Source organism: Falco peregrinus, chromosome Z, assembly GCF_023634155.1.
Source record: "Falco peregrinus isolate bFalPer1 chromosome Z, bFalPer1.pri, whole genome shotgun sequence".
NCBI classification, from domain to species: Eukaryota; Metazoa; Chordata; class Aves; order Falconiformes; family Falconidae; genus Falco; species Falco peregrinus.
In genome coordinates, this window is record NC_073739.1 from 50,744,073 (window position 1) to 50,758,976 (window position 14,904).

The following is a 14,904-nucleotide window of genomic DNA, read 5'->3' on the forward strand; positions in this document are numbered from 1 at the left end:
CCTCCCATCTAGAGTGAAATGTGCATTGATATTTAATCAACAGAAGGCAAAGGTGTAAGGTCAAGCAAGTCTTTAAGTTAACGCCAGGGAAAGTGCAGTCTCTTCACAGTAGAGAAGGGAAGGAGCTGAGAGGAACAGGCTTTTATGTCTCCCAGAGAAACTTCACCCAAAATGACTCTCAGAATAAAAAGAAGAGATACTGTCCTCCACCATGAAGATCAACATACATTTTTAAATGCAGACTCAATAAGGAAACTGAGTACCCAGTTTCAGATGTTGTGATATTTCAAGTGCAATGCTTCAGTTTGTGCACAAGTCCAGAAATCTGCCTAGCTAGTCTATCAGGTAATTTGGAACCAGAATATATTATTTCTCTGTAAAAAAGTCTTTAAAGACAGTTGACTAAGGCAAGTAACATCTTTTTTTCTTGACTGCAAAAAACTTTAGAAAGGTTAGATGCTGACAGCTTTTAAAGTTGCAGACACTTTGGTGAATTAACAGTCCTCTCTTCGCAGGCCTCAGCCTCTTGGAAGGGCAATCCCGGCCGATTACATGGAAACACTTCCAAATTGTGGACAACGATGACATCCAAAATGTTTGCTTGGTCACAGTTGATGGCTTACAGCACGGTCGGCTCACGGTGAGAGGTAAATCACTTCCACTTGAGGGCCTGGAAACATGTTCTCTAGTGACAACTCACTATGATAATGTGGCAGTCAGTAAGACATTGATAGAGCCTGTCGTATTTCCCTCCCTGCTGAGGGCTGCCAGCATGAGCAGGATTTACAAGAGAATGACGGTGAGGATGGAAATATCTGGATGCAGAGTAAGAGATTCAAAAATTCACAAGCTCATACAGCAAGTCAGTTGCATAGCTTTGACGCATTTGCAAATAGTGTATTTATGCTATCCACATCCTTAAATTTGAGATACTTTAAGTCTGGCATTTTGCCTACACATCACTTCCGTTTGAAACTGAAACTGGTTCTTAGTTTCTTCACTTGAGGTGAATCCAGCCCAAGTGAGCTAATGTAGCTAGTAGCAGCATGCAGCAGGTCTGGTGTGGCCCTGTCCCACCAAGGCGAAATAAGGATGGGTAACTCCCCAGGAGAGAGTGCTGTGATGCCACTGCAAAACAAGAGAAACACTAGCATACGCATTCATTGCTTAGTGTTTCTCACATGAAACAAGAAAACCCAGGGCATGAGAACACATTGTATGCAGGTTTCCCCTCTGGAGCAAAAGGCAAGACCCGCATGGAGAGAGGTGGGCACAGCCACACACTAGTGGGAAGCTGCTGCTGGCCAGTCTGGCTCTGCCATCCTGCCCTGGCTTCCGCAGCCAAAGGCAAGTAGACATGCTGGTGGTGCACTGGGAGGCTGCTCTCTCTGCTGTTTGGCTTTGCTTGCTACAACCACACTAGACACAGGGACTAAAACAAAAGTGTTGAAAAATTCAGTATTTATAAGTTATTTTCTTAACATACATCTACATCCCAAAACTGAAATTTTAAAGGAATCAGCTATGCTTTCATCACGCAGGCACAACCTAGGCAAAATGCAGTGACTATATTTTCACTCTTACATTTTTGCTTGAAGGTGCTGAGGAATGCCAAGTGATCTTGACTTGCTGGCAAATACAGACAGTACTTGGATATGGTTGCTATTTACTGGCAGCTTTAAGATTTATTTTGAAAAGTGGCAATTAAATTAGACTTATAATTTGTTAGCCTCCTGCAATGTCAATGTTGATAATTTTGCTTTGCAGTCTCATGAGTCAGCACAGTGCTGCTCTGCTCTCTCGGGGAAAATGGTTGCATAAAAAAAGTTACTCTGCTGTTGGCAGGGTGGAAAGATGCTGCCACTGTCAGTGCTGGATTTTTTGGTAGTTAAACATATTCATTAAAATGCATAGCCTGAAGACATAAAAAGCAAGTATTTAAAGAAAAAGAAAAGGTGATATTTGGAATTTAGTGGAAAGATAAACTATTCAGAAGTATGTTTCATCTCAGGAAATTATTGCCAAGGAGTTCAGTGTCTGCATAACCATCCTCCTGTAATGCCACAAACAGAAACTCTGTGGTGTCAGAATTGTTAGACAGGCTAAGCCCCAGATATGCTGTCATGGCGGGCTGTGCGGCCAGCCAGGGAGTGGGCTGCAGGCTGTAGAGCAGCAGACCAGCTGCACCTGCAGGGACTATCTCATGGTGATAGTCTCATCTTTGCATACACCCCCCAGGGTTTCTCAGCCTCCCATGGGCCAGCCAGGGGTGGATATTTCTTCTCCAGTGACTGTGCCTTACTCTCTTTTATGTGTCTGCATAGGCACCTGCAAAGTAAACCATCACCACAATTTTTGGCAATTGCCTTTTTTGTCTAGCAAGCACCAACTGATGTTCAAACTTTGAAACAAAGCTCAGGTTTAGTCCTCCAGCTGCACTATAATGCTGCTGGCAAATGGTCTGAGCCACCACCCACTGAATCAGTGGAGGGATTCCCATTAACTGTGGAAAACAGTGAATCAGCCCAATGTCTTGAAGTCTCTGTTGTTAGGTTTGGTAATGCCAGCTGAAGGAAACCCCTGAAAGAAAGAGGTATGTATGGTGGTGTTGCCTGTCTTCTGCCACCTTTAACAGACTTTTGTACAGTGATGAAGCAGTTATTTCTCCATCCTAAAGTTTACCCATAATTCTTTTCAAGTAAGGAGGCAAAAGGAGTGTGTGGGTGTCTCTGCTGATATTACACAACATGGAGGGCAAAAAAATGTTACCTTTGGAGGCCCTGCTTCCAGCACCAGTTTGCAGTTCTCAAAACCTTTAACCTGTCTGAATATTGCATGTGTGGGTACGTAACATGTCTAGTGAAGCAGTGGTGTAAAATTGCCTTAGTATAGACACTAACTTCACCATGCAGAAAAAACAAGACTCACAAACATTATTTTTTACTTGCAATGAAATGCTGAGCAGTAATTATAAAAGCATATTCTCTTCAATGCTTAAAATACATACAAAATGCTCTGATAAGAAAGTAGAGGTTGAAATAAAAGTGGAAACAATTACAGTTACAAGTCCTTGATATTGCCAGTTATTTTAATTGCAATGGACATTTTCTTTGCTACCACAGTTGAAAATTCTGCATTCTTATTAACTATTCTACCTTCTACAAACTTGCTTCCAGTAGGTGAAGTTTTGTTTGATTTTTCTAAAAATGCATTCTCCTTCTTTCTCCCTTAATAACATTCATATTGGTGGAAGGATTCTCTGGGCTGAACTGCATGTTTTTGATGCATTTTCTTCCACTGTTTTGACAGGAGGGAAAGGATTCATGTTCACAGTCTCTGACATTCAGGCTGGAGTTGTTCACTACCATCATGATGACAGTGATTCTACTAAGGACTTTGTGGTGTTTAGGATTTTTGATGGCCACCACAGTATTCGCCATAAATTTCCAATCAATATCCTCCCTAAAGATGACAGCCCTCCATTTCTTATCAGCAATGTGGTCGTTGAAGTTCACGAGGGACAGACGATTCTGATTCAGGGCTCCATGCTTCATGCTTCTGACATGGATTCCAGTGATGATTACATACTATTCAATATTACCAATCCACCACGGGCTGGAGAAATCATGAAGAAACCAGGACCAAACTTGACAGGTAATAAAACATGTCCACAATAGCAAGCTATTCTTTGTCCTCTCCTTTTAAACCACATCAAATGTTACAATTAGGGGACTTATCTTGCCTCAGGACAAATCATGGCAAATTTGGACTTTTTCATTATAGTGTAAATCCCCACCATTAATTACTGTTGATTTCTGCACCAGCATAACTATGCCTGTGAACACAATTTATCCTATAATTCTTCCATTCTGAGTCTATTTCCCTACTGTGTTTTTCTCCTCCAGAAAAGTTGGGCTGGTCAGTTAACTTTATCCACAAGGATCCCTGGCAAGTTCAAAGCTATCAGGTGACACTAATGGTGCTAAAAGAGGAAAAAAGCTCTCCTTCCATGTAACTGAACTCAAAAACTCCTGTGCTAAGCTGCAGACACTGCTAGTCCTGCAGATTCTTTTGCCCCCTAACAGGGTTTTAGGCCCATTTGCTGTGTTGCTTCATTTTTTGAATGATCTTTAAGGGACATAAAAAAGAAGTTGATGATCTTCAGGAAACATGGAAGACAATGAGATAACATTTCAAAGGGTTTATTCTAGTTAGGGTGAAAGAAAGGACATTATGCTTCACTGGTTACTTGCAAAGGTAATGGATAATTTTTATGAATTATTAAAATTATGCACTGTTCAATAGAAGATATATTTTTCAATTCAACAGGGTACTCTGTCAGCAGTTTTCTTCAGAGGGATCTATTTAATGGAATAATTTATTATCGCCATTTGGGAGGAGAAGTATTTGAAGATTCCCTTGAGTTTGTGCTGTGTGATAGCCATGACCCTCCCAATCTCTCAGAGCCACAGGTATGAAACTGAAGCATCTTTGACAGAGTACAGCATTTTTCCTTCAAAAGGCTGATGATTTTACAGATTCTGATATAGATCTTTTCTGTTTACCATCACCACAATCACTATCACAAGTAATGTTATCTAGATCTATCTCTTGTTCTTGCTTTTCATGGGGCAATTCTCTCTGCCTGGCTGCAGAGAGTTGAGTCCATTGCAAAGACTTTTTACCACATCGTAAAATGAAATGTTGAAAACAAATTAGATTTGGAGATGGTACAAACAAACTAAACAGCCCTCCTGAAGTCAGCTGAGAAAAGGCTACTTCTTTCACCCAGGAGTCCAACATACTGAATTTGACTTTGTTTTTAATTTAAAAGGAAACTTCTAACATTCATAGGCTTTGTATTGAATTGTTTTATATCTCCATTACTTATGTATTCATGATATGTCATGACAGCCACATCCTACATCTCATATTCCAGTCATCCACTTAGTTCTGTGTGTGCATGTTTGTAAGCAGCTGTCTGGACACTCTCTTACTGAGTGGAACAGCTGCTGATTTTACTGTCTTCCTGATTTCAGGTGATGATGGTACACATTGTCCCTGTGGACGATCAGCTACCCAGAGAAGCCCCAGGAACAACCCGTCACCTGGTTGTTAAGGAGACTGAGATTGCTCACCTAACAAAGAAACATCTCCACTTCATGGATGTGGAAGAGCAAGACAGGGAACTCACATACACCATAACCACTTCCCCATTTTTCTCTTGCATGCCTGGGTAGGTGTGATCTGCCATACCTTTCAGGTGGGACAGGGCAATGACCCATGTAAGAGGAGCAGTCTCAGTGGCACTAGCATGCTTGTGTCTCAGGTTCTTCATCTGTTTGCTTAAAGCACAGGTGCCAACAGCTGGGTGCAGCTCTACTGTTGATGAGTAAGGGTGAGCTAGAGCTGAAAGCAACAGAGTAATACACAGAGTAACAAAAAACAACCAACCAAAAAAACCCAAACAACAAACCCAACCCAACCCCAAAGGAAAGAAAGTATAATTTAGCAAAAAATAAGGAGGAAAGCACCTGAAATCTTTGCTTTCCTTTTGTTGGGCTTGCATTTTACACTGGCCTGTGGGATCCTGTAAAGCCTTGAACTTAAGTCACAGCACCTCTGCTAACAAAGTGGAGCTGAACTGGGCCTGCCCCAGGCTAAGATGAGGTGCTCCAGCTTCTTCTAGGATATGTATTATCACTGTGGCACTGTGAAGGACTCCTGATCCAGGACCAGGAACATGTGGAGCAGGATGCAGGCAGAACAAGTTATGGGGGCAATGGGGATATGGGATAGATGGGTGTGGTAGCAGTTTACATGTCACTGATACTGTTTCACCATTTGGTAAATTTGTGAGAGCACCAGCAACAATTTGCCAAGTTGTTTGAAGAGCCACACTCTGAGTTTTAACCGTAAACAACAGGGAATCATTATGCAGCTGGGGCAGAGGGATGTTTAGGCTGTTCCCCTATTCAGTCAAATCCAGTTCACTGGTTACTGCTGTTGGGAAGCTGACTTGCTGGGAACTGGTTCGTTTCACAAGTTTATAAGATGCACAAATCCCAGAAATAATTTATGTTTCTACATAAAGATAAATGTGGGTGTGTAAGTAATCAGATTGTGATGGACTAGACTTGCACGTGGTGTAAACGGTATCTGGCTTGTGCAGAGACACACTTGTAGCAAGCTGAGTTTGCTTAAAAGGTATGCAATGATTTTTCATGACCATCCTGAAAAATATTTCTTGCGTTCAGTTTGCTGTGATAATGTTTGCATTAATAACAAGGATAGAAGAGAGAAAAATGCTTTTCATCCCAATCCAGTTGGGTGTGGGATGTTAATAAATGCAAGATTGAGCTACGTGACTGTTGTTTTTGCCATTCTTCAGTATTGCTAACCAGGATGTGACATACATATTTTTGTGCAGCCATTCAGATGCTGGGAAGCTGTTTATGGTGGACACCATCCCCAGGCTGGTCAAGGATCCTGCTGCTCTTGCACTGCAGTCATTTACTCAGGTTTGTTATGATACCTGATACCACAACCAGTTCTAAACAAATATAAAAAGTTACAAGTGTACAGCTTCTTTTTGACAGGAAAACAAGAGGTGAAGAGTGAGGAGCAGTACTATTACAAGCTCTGCTTAAGAAGCTCAAAACTTTGCTAACTCAATTCCAGCTTTTAAAACAAATTTCCATCATGCTTCAGTCCTGCAATACATAAACAGTATTCTTCTGAAACCAGCAGGGGTTGCAGTTGCCTAGAGCAGCCTGAATTTGGCTTCAGCATGACATTTAGAGGAAGGAAAAAATACACAAAACGTGGAAATAAGGCCTTGACAGTTTCCTGCTTCTTCTCAGTTTTTCCACTGATAGATACAATACAGGCTGGAACAGGTCTTTTTTCAGGATTTTTTTGTTCAGTTTTCATGCTTCTGTGTTATGATATATATTTTACAAATACCAGTGAAGTACCCTGGTTTATATCCTGCTGTATGGTTAAGATTGCATAACAGTGATTATTGCAGTACTATAATGAAAGCTCTGAGGCTAGAAGTCCTTGATCAAGTGCCTAATATGTGTGTCTGGATGCAAGCCTTTGGTGATTATTTTAGCCTTTTTCACTGGCCTGCCCTCACCTGGGGAGACAGGATGCACATTTCATTTATACCGGTGAGGGCAAATTCAGCTGCTATGGGCGACATTACATTAAAAGTTATGTGTTGATGAATTGTTTATTTTAAAGTCACAGTTAGTAAAGGCCCTGGGACCAGCATTCTTAAAGGGCTCCATCAAGGAGATAGGTCCATTGCCTCTGTTATCACTTAGAAACTGTGTTTGTACTTTTTGCTACAGGTTTGAGTATTTGAACCTGTACTCACCTGATTTGTAGCTAAACATGCATTTAATCCAGGCATTGCCAGTGGCTAAAGAGTAAGTGTAAAGTTTCTGGGAATTATTTTTGACAGTTTGGATAACATCTAATCAGGGGATGAGAAAGGTCCCTATTGTCCTGAATTATGGCTGCTCCCATTATCTCTTCTTACATGCACCTCTCTTCTCCTTTTGCAGCATGCTGTAAACTATATGAAAGTTGCCTATATGCCACCGCTGCAGGATATTGGGCCTGAACCTCAGCAAGCCCAGTTTATTTTCTCTGTCAGCAATCAGCATGGTGGCACTTTGCATGGGATCTGCTTCAATATTACGATTCTTCCCGTGGACAATCAAGCTCCAGAGGTAGGGTGGTGGTGAAGGTGAAAGGAAAGGACTTGGAAATGGCTTTGAGTAGAAACAGAAGTGCAGAGAGATGTCTTGATCTGACTGAAATAAAAAATAAAACTTCCATGGGATCAGGGTTTCAGCTTCTTGCATGTAGCCTGCATTGGGACTGAAGTAGAAGGTAAAGTCCAGTAAGTGTGCAAGGTGATTTTTTGTGCTAAATAAACTGAAGGCTACCTTCAGCATCTGAGTGGCTGTATGAAAACACATATATCGCATCCTGGTTACCCAAACTGCATCCCTTCTCTTTGTGTTGCCTTTTGCCTGTGAAGGCCAGGACCATCAGTGAATGGGATCAGGATTGGGTTGCACTATCAGGGCCTACTGTTAGTAAATTCGTTAGGTTTTCCTAACACAGCATGAAAGAGTACAGCCTTTGGCATTTTCGTTTTTAAGGTGTCACAGGTCCTTATACCAGAGCAAACTGAAATTGCTCTATTTGGTGTGTGTTTGGAGGTGCAGTAGAAAAGAGAGTTCAGCCTTTCTCCTCCATGCAGGTTTTTACAAGCCATTTGAGAGTGGAAGAGGGTGGCCTGAGCCCTGTCACAGAGGAACACATTCTCATCTCTGATGTGGACACAAAACGGGACCATCTCCTTCTCTTCCTGCAGAGGCAGCCTCAGCATGGGGTGGTGGAGCTGGATGGCATTTCCATGAATGAAGGAGACAGGCTTTCCTGTGGGGACCTGCATACACTGGCAGTCAGGTTGGAAGAGTGGTCATCTTTTCCTCTGGCGGTGGCTGTGTCTCTCAGTCAGATGAGTGAAAGCCCTGCAGCGAAGTGGTGTGAGGTGCAGAGGGTACAGCTAGCCATGCTTGCCATAGCACAGACCTGGCAGAGCTGCTCAAGGCCAAGATTGCTGGCTGAGCCTTGGGGCCGCAACAGTCCCTGTGCAAACTGAGCTGCTGTGTGACCAGGAAGCAGGAGCTAGTGACCATGTCTGATGTAGAATGGTTTCTCTATAAAGCACTGCCCCAGGCAGATGAGGAGGCAAATTCTATATTCAGCCATGCCATTCCTGTGAAGAAAGCAATGGTTGCCAGCTTTTTTCTTTTAAAGAAGTTGTATATTTATTAAACTTGGTTAGTTTACAAGAAAATTTGTATTAGCACCAATTAACCTACAGATGAAATTCTTTCTGCTGTGTTTGTGACAAGAACAAGACTCAGCTTTCTACATGCATGCAGAATTAGAGGTCCCTGTCTCTGTTTCCATCTGCTAGTTAAAGAAGGCACCTACCACAGAGAGGACGTACATGTTTGGTAGACTCCTCCTTATAAGCAGCCAGGACACAGATGACAGAGCCTCAGTGAAGCCTTTTTCCCAGCTGATGTCTGGTATATTTTGAGGGTTTTCTTCTTGTAGGAGACCCCACAAACCCTCTAAAGACATTGATTCAGAATAAGCAGTCTTAGATGGACACCCTTGCACAGCGATTAGCTTTTTACATTGGGAGGGATCCACATTGTCTGGCATGACCAGAAAGTGCAGCTTCTTTGTGTGAAATCTGCATAGCCTTTTTTTCCCCCCACAGGTATCGGCATGATGGCTCTGAGACTCTCACTGATGATATCCTCTTTGTAGCCACAGATGGCATTCATTTTGTAGACTTCATCCTGCAAGTCAAGGTCAGTATATTGCACATTTCTGAGAGCACTTGCCTTTGTAGAAGAATGCAAAGCTTGACTTGTGAAAGCCTTCACATTCCCTTGGAAATTAGAAAATAACGGATATGCTAGGCTTCCATTTTAACCTCAGCTTTCAGGTTTATGTGGCAAATCTGAGAGGAGATTTGGGTTGTATTAGCTGAAAGGTGTTTGTGCTTGCTCTAGCTTGGGTTCTTCTGTCTGGAATTATTCTCTCTGTACTTAAATATGGGGAGTGAGTTTTCTTTCTCAAGTTATAATTATCTAGTTTGGTTTATTTTGTCTTTGTATTTGAAGAGTGACCTTAATTCAGCTGGTTTCATTTTGTTCATAGAGAAACCTCAATGTCCTCTGACACTGACATCATACTGCTGGTTTGGGCTAGAAATCAATGTATTAAAACAACAGGTTTCCACTGAAATGGAAAATAAAAGATGCTAAATTATTTTTCTGGTTAGGTATCGCCTGTGAATGACGAGTTACCTGTTATGCAAACAGACCTTGTTCCTGTGCTCCACTGCCTGGAGGGTGAAGAAGTGGTCCTCTCCTCAGAGTACATTTATGCCACAGATGCAGACAGCGATGACATGAAACTGATGTTTATGCTGGCTCGCCAGCCCTACCATGGGGTAGTGAGGAAAGCTGGCATTGCCGTGGATCGTTTCTCCCAAGCTGATGTCATCTCTGGTTTAATCACATATAAGCACACTAGTAAGTGAGTTAAGGACAGCATTAGACTGGAAATCAGAGAGTTTTTGGCAAAAAAATCTTAACCTGCATCCTTGTAATCTTTGCAGAAGCTCAGCAGGAATTGCTGAGACACCACATGTGTTGTGACTAGGGGAAAAAGTAAGCTGGCTTCCAAAGAGGGCTGATAATACACAACTACCAAGTGTTTTAATGTGTTCTCCAAATCCCTGCCTGAACTGAAAATCTTATTAGAACAAGCACATGAAAGCATCATAATCCTGGAGGATTTTACTGTTGCTGACAAAATATCTTGGGCTCTTTTGGAAAAATCATTCTTAAATTAGGTATAAAATTGGGGGGGTTTATTTGTTTCATGACATTAAAAAAAACTTCGACCTTTTCCCATAGTTGTTTTTAGATAAAATAGTGTAATGCTGTAAATGAATGTGCAGAGTTTTAATAGAAAACTGTTAACAACTTCAGGTACTTTTTACTTGCCACTCCAATCTAGATCGATATCAACTTTTGGACAGTTTATAGTCTTTCTGTACCACAAGATAAGTGGTGTTTGGATTTTCTTCAAGAGAACCACAGTGCTAAAAATATGTCCTTTTGTGGTTTTGTCATTAAAATCCAAAAATACTTTTTTTTTTTTTTTAAATTACCCACATAAATCAAGGGATGGTTAACTCCCTTTCCTACTTAATTTCTTCTTTTCATTAGCATTAAAAGGATTCTCTTTTCTACGTCTCTGATGACAGCTTTAGTCTATTTTTTTTCTCAAAGGCTCTGTTTTTCTGTGTAATTAGTCTGTAATTTTGTGCTAGCATGGAGCATATACATGATATTTTCAGGCTTGGCACTGTCTAAAATGAACAGCTGGTATTTGAGAAGAGAAGGAAGTACTTGACTATGGCCACCCATAACAAACTTTTCTTCAGCATACTTAAGATATCAGGAACATTATTTCAATGGCATTGTTTTGCAAAGGCAGTGAAGGGCAGACCTTCAAGGATGCATGCAGTGCCAGTGTTTTTCATTCCCAGATTTCTCCATGTCAAATGTGCTGCCAGTTGATACTGCAAGAAAGGGTGGGAGTTGTTGCCTTTCTTTTGCAGACAGCTTATTAGTAATATCTCGCAGCAATACAAGACACAGGCTGCCAGAAGTGCTGAGAACTGGAATGCACTCAGCTACAGATGCTTCTTGCAAGGGGTGACAGTTCCCAGTCCCGTGCTGTATCAGCCTACATTTTGAACATGATTACATATAGGCATAATATACAGTACAGTTACAAAGCACAGTCTTTGTGATAGTCCATTTTGTAGGGGTAAGAGGCACATAGAAGTACACGCATTTCTTGGTAGGTATGCAAAAATGTTTTCTTCTGGAAGAGCATGGATATTACCACTTGTCATAAAGAGAGTATATACATAAAGAAAGATCTTTTCCTACATTCTCTGAGTATAAGAAAAACCTCTGTTCCTGCACAAATGTACATTTTGAACATGCCTTACTGCAGAAAGAATCATGAGGTCTACTAGCAATTTTATTACAATTTCAATATAATATTATAATGTTGCAATATTATTATTTAAATAATTAGTAATACTAACTTAGTTATACACTTTTCTACACTCTTTTGCTCTAGAAGTAGGTTAAAATTAATTATAAACAGCAAACAAACTCCCTAACCAAATAGCACCCCCACCAGCCAGAATTAAGAAAACTAGTAATTTTGCTGCCGTTTTCTTCGACTTTGAATACTGCAGACTGCCCTTGCAGGATACAAAATCATTCTTCATGAAGTTTTGGTAAAACATTTCTTCTGAATTGCAACATTTTTTCCAGGTGGGGAGATTGGCCTGACTCCTCGCATTGAGATCTTAACCTTTGTTGTCTCTGATGTTGTGGCTGGCCTAGATGTGAAAGACTGCTGTTACAATGGACCTCTTCCTTCTCCAGTGCCGCGTCATGATGCATTTCCAGTATATGACCTCAACGTCACTGTACTTCCAGTAGACAACCAGCCTCCATCAATTGCAACTGGTGAAAGCTTCCTTGCACTATAGCATTATAATGTGGGCTATGAAGTACTGCAATAGCTAAAGACTCAGGGTTTTTGTTAGCATCCGAAAAAGTCAGCTGAGATGAGCATACAAAAGTTTTGGATCAGAATTTCCATCAATATTTGTTTTTTCTTTTGCTAGTTTAGTGCAATCACCAAATTCAGCTGCAGGTGCAAATATGAGTAACTGCTTGTGGCTCTTAAGTTGCATGTTTGAATCACGTGCTTAGAGATGAAAGCGCTCAGATCTGCTCTCCTCCATGCCCATTGCTGCATATGTAAACTATGGCTGAGTAAAAGTGATTGATATCTTGTCCCTGAAGAGAACTGAGGTCCAGACAATTGTCAGGTTTATACAATGCAAAAACATAAACATAAATATCCATCTACCTTTGCATGTAAAATATACTACAGAAATCTAGATTCTGGTCCTCACATGAAGGGAGAGAATCTTTTATTACCTATATTTAATTCTGTTAGTGAATAAAGACAAATCTAGGCGATATATATAACAGATCAAATTAAGAGATGTGAAGCCATGTTTTCACTAATACTCTTCAGGATGTAAAACAGTTAAAATGGAAATAATGTTGGTATTGTATATTTAGTCCAATAACCGCCCATTCCATGGACCTCCTGCCCTTTTGATGAAGTATATAGTATTCATATTAAAAGGTATGCTTTCTTTATGCTCATCTTTTTGAATGTCATTTGTTTGTAAGCATCACATATAAGTTACTTATCTCAGAGAATATTTAAGCATATGTATAAGTAGTTTTGTAATTTGCAGGCTTTTACCCAAGTAACGTTCTAGAAACGAAGCATTGTCCCAGCAGGGAAATTAAGCACAGATGCATGAAGAATTGTTCATTACGAGCAATTCGTAACACCTCTCATATAATCAATGCTCTGACAAACAGAAGTAACAAACTGATTTTAAGCAGGACATAAACTATACCTAATAACTTAGCAGTAAAATAATTTCATGATCTCATTCTTCTCTACTTACATGATGGCAAAAGTAGAGCTGATAGCACGAGCAGAGAAAAAAAGCCTGAACCAGAACCTCCTCAGTAATGCAGTATTTGTTGGTTTTCCCCCATAGCTATCTTTCCCATTCTGGTTAACAAAAACAATAGTAGAATGAGGTAAATAAGCACTAATGCTTATCATATTGTTTGTGCGCAGGTGCAAGGTTTGTGGTGGAGGAGGGCTCCTCAGCAGCCCTTACCACCAACCATTTGTTTGCCATTGACCCTGACACCACTGCAGATGACTTAGAGTTTGTCTTGGTTTCCCCTCCCCAGTTTGGTTACATTGAAAACATACTGCCTTCTCCTGGGTTTGAGAAGAGCAACACTGGTATAAGTATAGGTAAGTTTTAATGATGTATGGTAATCAAACAGATGAAATACAGAGGGCTTGTTGAGGGCTGTGTGGCGGGCTCTGGTGAAACAGCTGCAGGTGTGTGCATTAATATGGACTTACTGAGGAAGGCAGATGCTGGCAAATTAAGAGCAGTGGGACTGTGTGGGAGGAGTTCAAAGGGAGACTGCAGCTCTGCAAATGTGAAGAATTGAAGCACTTGGAGTAAACAAGCCAATCCTTGTTTTATGCATTCCAGCTGCAATCTATTAGAAGCGCTAATACGAGACATTAATCTGCTCTCTCTGCCTCCTCCTTCACTCCCCCATGCAAGGCTCCTGCACTTTGCTGAACTAAACTTCTGTCAATTAAATGTGGTAGCTGTGAATCTGAAAAGCCTGGGTCCCATGTTAGTTTCTAAGGCAAAGTTGCAAAAGTGATGGAGGAGGTGGTTGACTTGGGTCTCTTCCCTTGTCCACCTTCAAACACTGTAAAGCAGCTTTATCCTTAGCAGAACAGATTGTGGCATGCTCTGTAATGCTACCAGCTTTTTTTACCAGTGTCTCCAGCTGGACACCTGGAATCACTGAGCATTTTGGTCTCCATTTTCCTGGCCTGTCAGTCAAATAACAAACCATGTAGTTATTTAGATCTCAGATCTTTTCCTACTTGTTCTTTGCACCTTTTTATTTGGGCTCTGTTCTGCAAACTGAAATGAAAAGTATGAAGTTGCACAGTCCTGCAAGAAGCAGAAGGATGTATTTTTGTTTCAGGGGAAGGGCATGTGTCCTGTGGTAACATATGCAGTGTAAATCTTTCAGCCAAAAAATGACTGAGAACTTTTAAAATCCAAGTTATTTGTTCTTTGAAGAAAGACACAGTTTCAGATTTTTTAAATGATACATAAGACAAGAAAGCAGGAAAAGATTGTGCTAACTCATCATCTCTTTAAAATCTCCAGCTTCGTTTCAGCTGAAGCACCTGAAAGCTCTGAACATAAACTATGTACAAGCCAGGCACATGCGAATGGAGCCAACAGCAGACCACTTTGTACTTTATGTCACTGATGGGCTGCATCACTCAGCAGAGACTCCATTTTTCGTGTGGATCAACCCAACCAACGATGAAGTCCCAGATTTCATAGCAAGGAATATTACCGTAAGGAGAGAATCAAAATGCCTGTCATAGAATTATTTTATATCAGAAAACACTTTTTAATATGAACAAGAACATTGTTCTGTCACCTGTTCCTCTGCACCTTTCCCTTACTTTATTAGTCCAGCCTAGTTCAGGAAACAGCCAAGTTAAAATCCATGTAAACCTGTAAGGCAGAGCTTCAGCTGGACCAGT

At 40.9% G+C, this 14,904-nt stretch overlaps 1 protein-coding gene across 2 annotated transcripts in view; it reads left to right on the top strand.

Annotated features, from left to right (window-relative positions):
• Positions 1-14,904, top strand: part of FREM1 (FRAS1 related extracellular matrix 1) — a 75,084-nt gene that overhangs the window by 21,370 nt on the left and 38,810 nt on the right. Inside the window, exons 8-19 of one of the 2 annotated variants that reach the window (XM_055791575.1) lie at positions 516-647; positions 3,310-3,654; positions 4,330-4,472; positions 5,040-5,236; positions 6,431-6,521; positions 7,575-7,742; positions 8,282-8,490; positions 9,320-9,413; positions 9,890-10,142; positions 11,973-12,170; positions 13,378-13,563; positions 14,516-14,712. In XM_055791575.1, the coding sequence (XP_055647550.1) occupies positions 516-647; positions 3,310-3,654; positions 4,330-4,472; positions 5,040-5,236; positions 6,431-6,521; positions 7,575-7,742; positions 8,282-8,490; positions 9,320-9,413; positions 9,890-10,142; positions 11,973-12,170; positions 13,378-13,563; positions 14,516-14,712 (2,213 nt within the window). Of the gene's footprint in view, positions 1-515; positions 648-3,309; positions 3,655-4,329; positions 4,473-5,039; positions 5,237-6,430; positions 6,522-7,574; positions 7,743-8,281; positions 8,491-9,319; positions 9,414-9,889; positions 10,143-11,972; positions 13,564-14,515; positions 14,713-14,904 lie in introns of those variants that run through there. The other variant, XM_055791574.1, reaches the window with a different exon arrangement.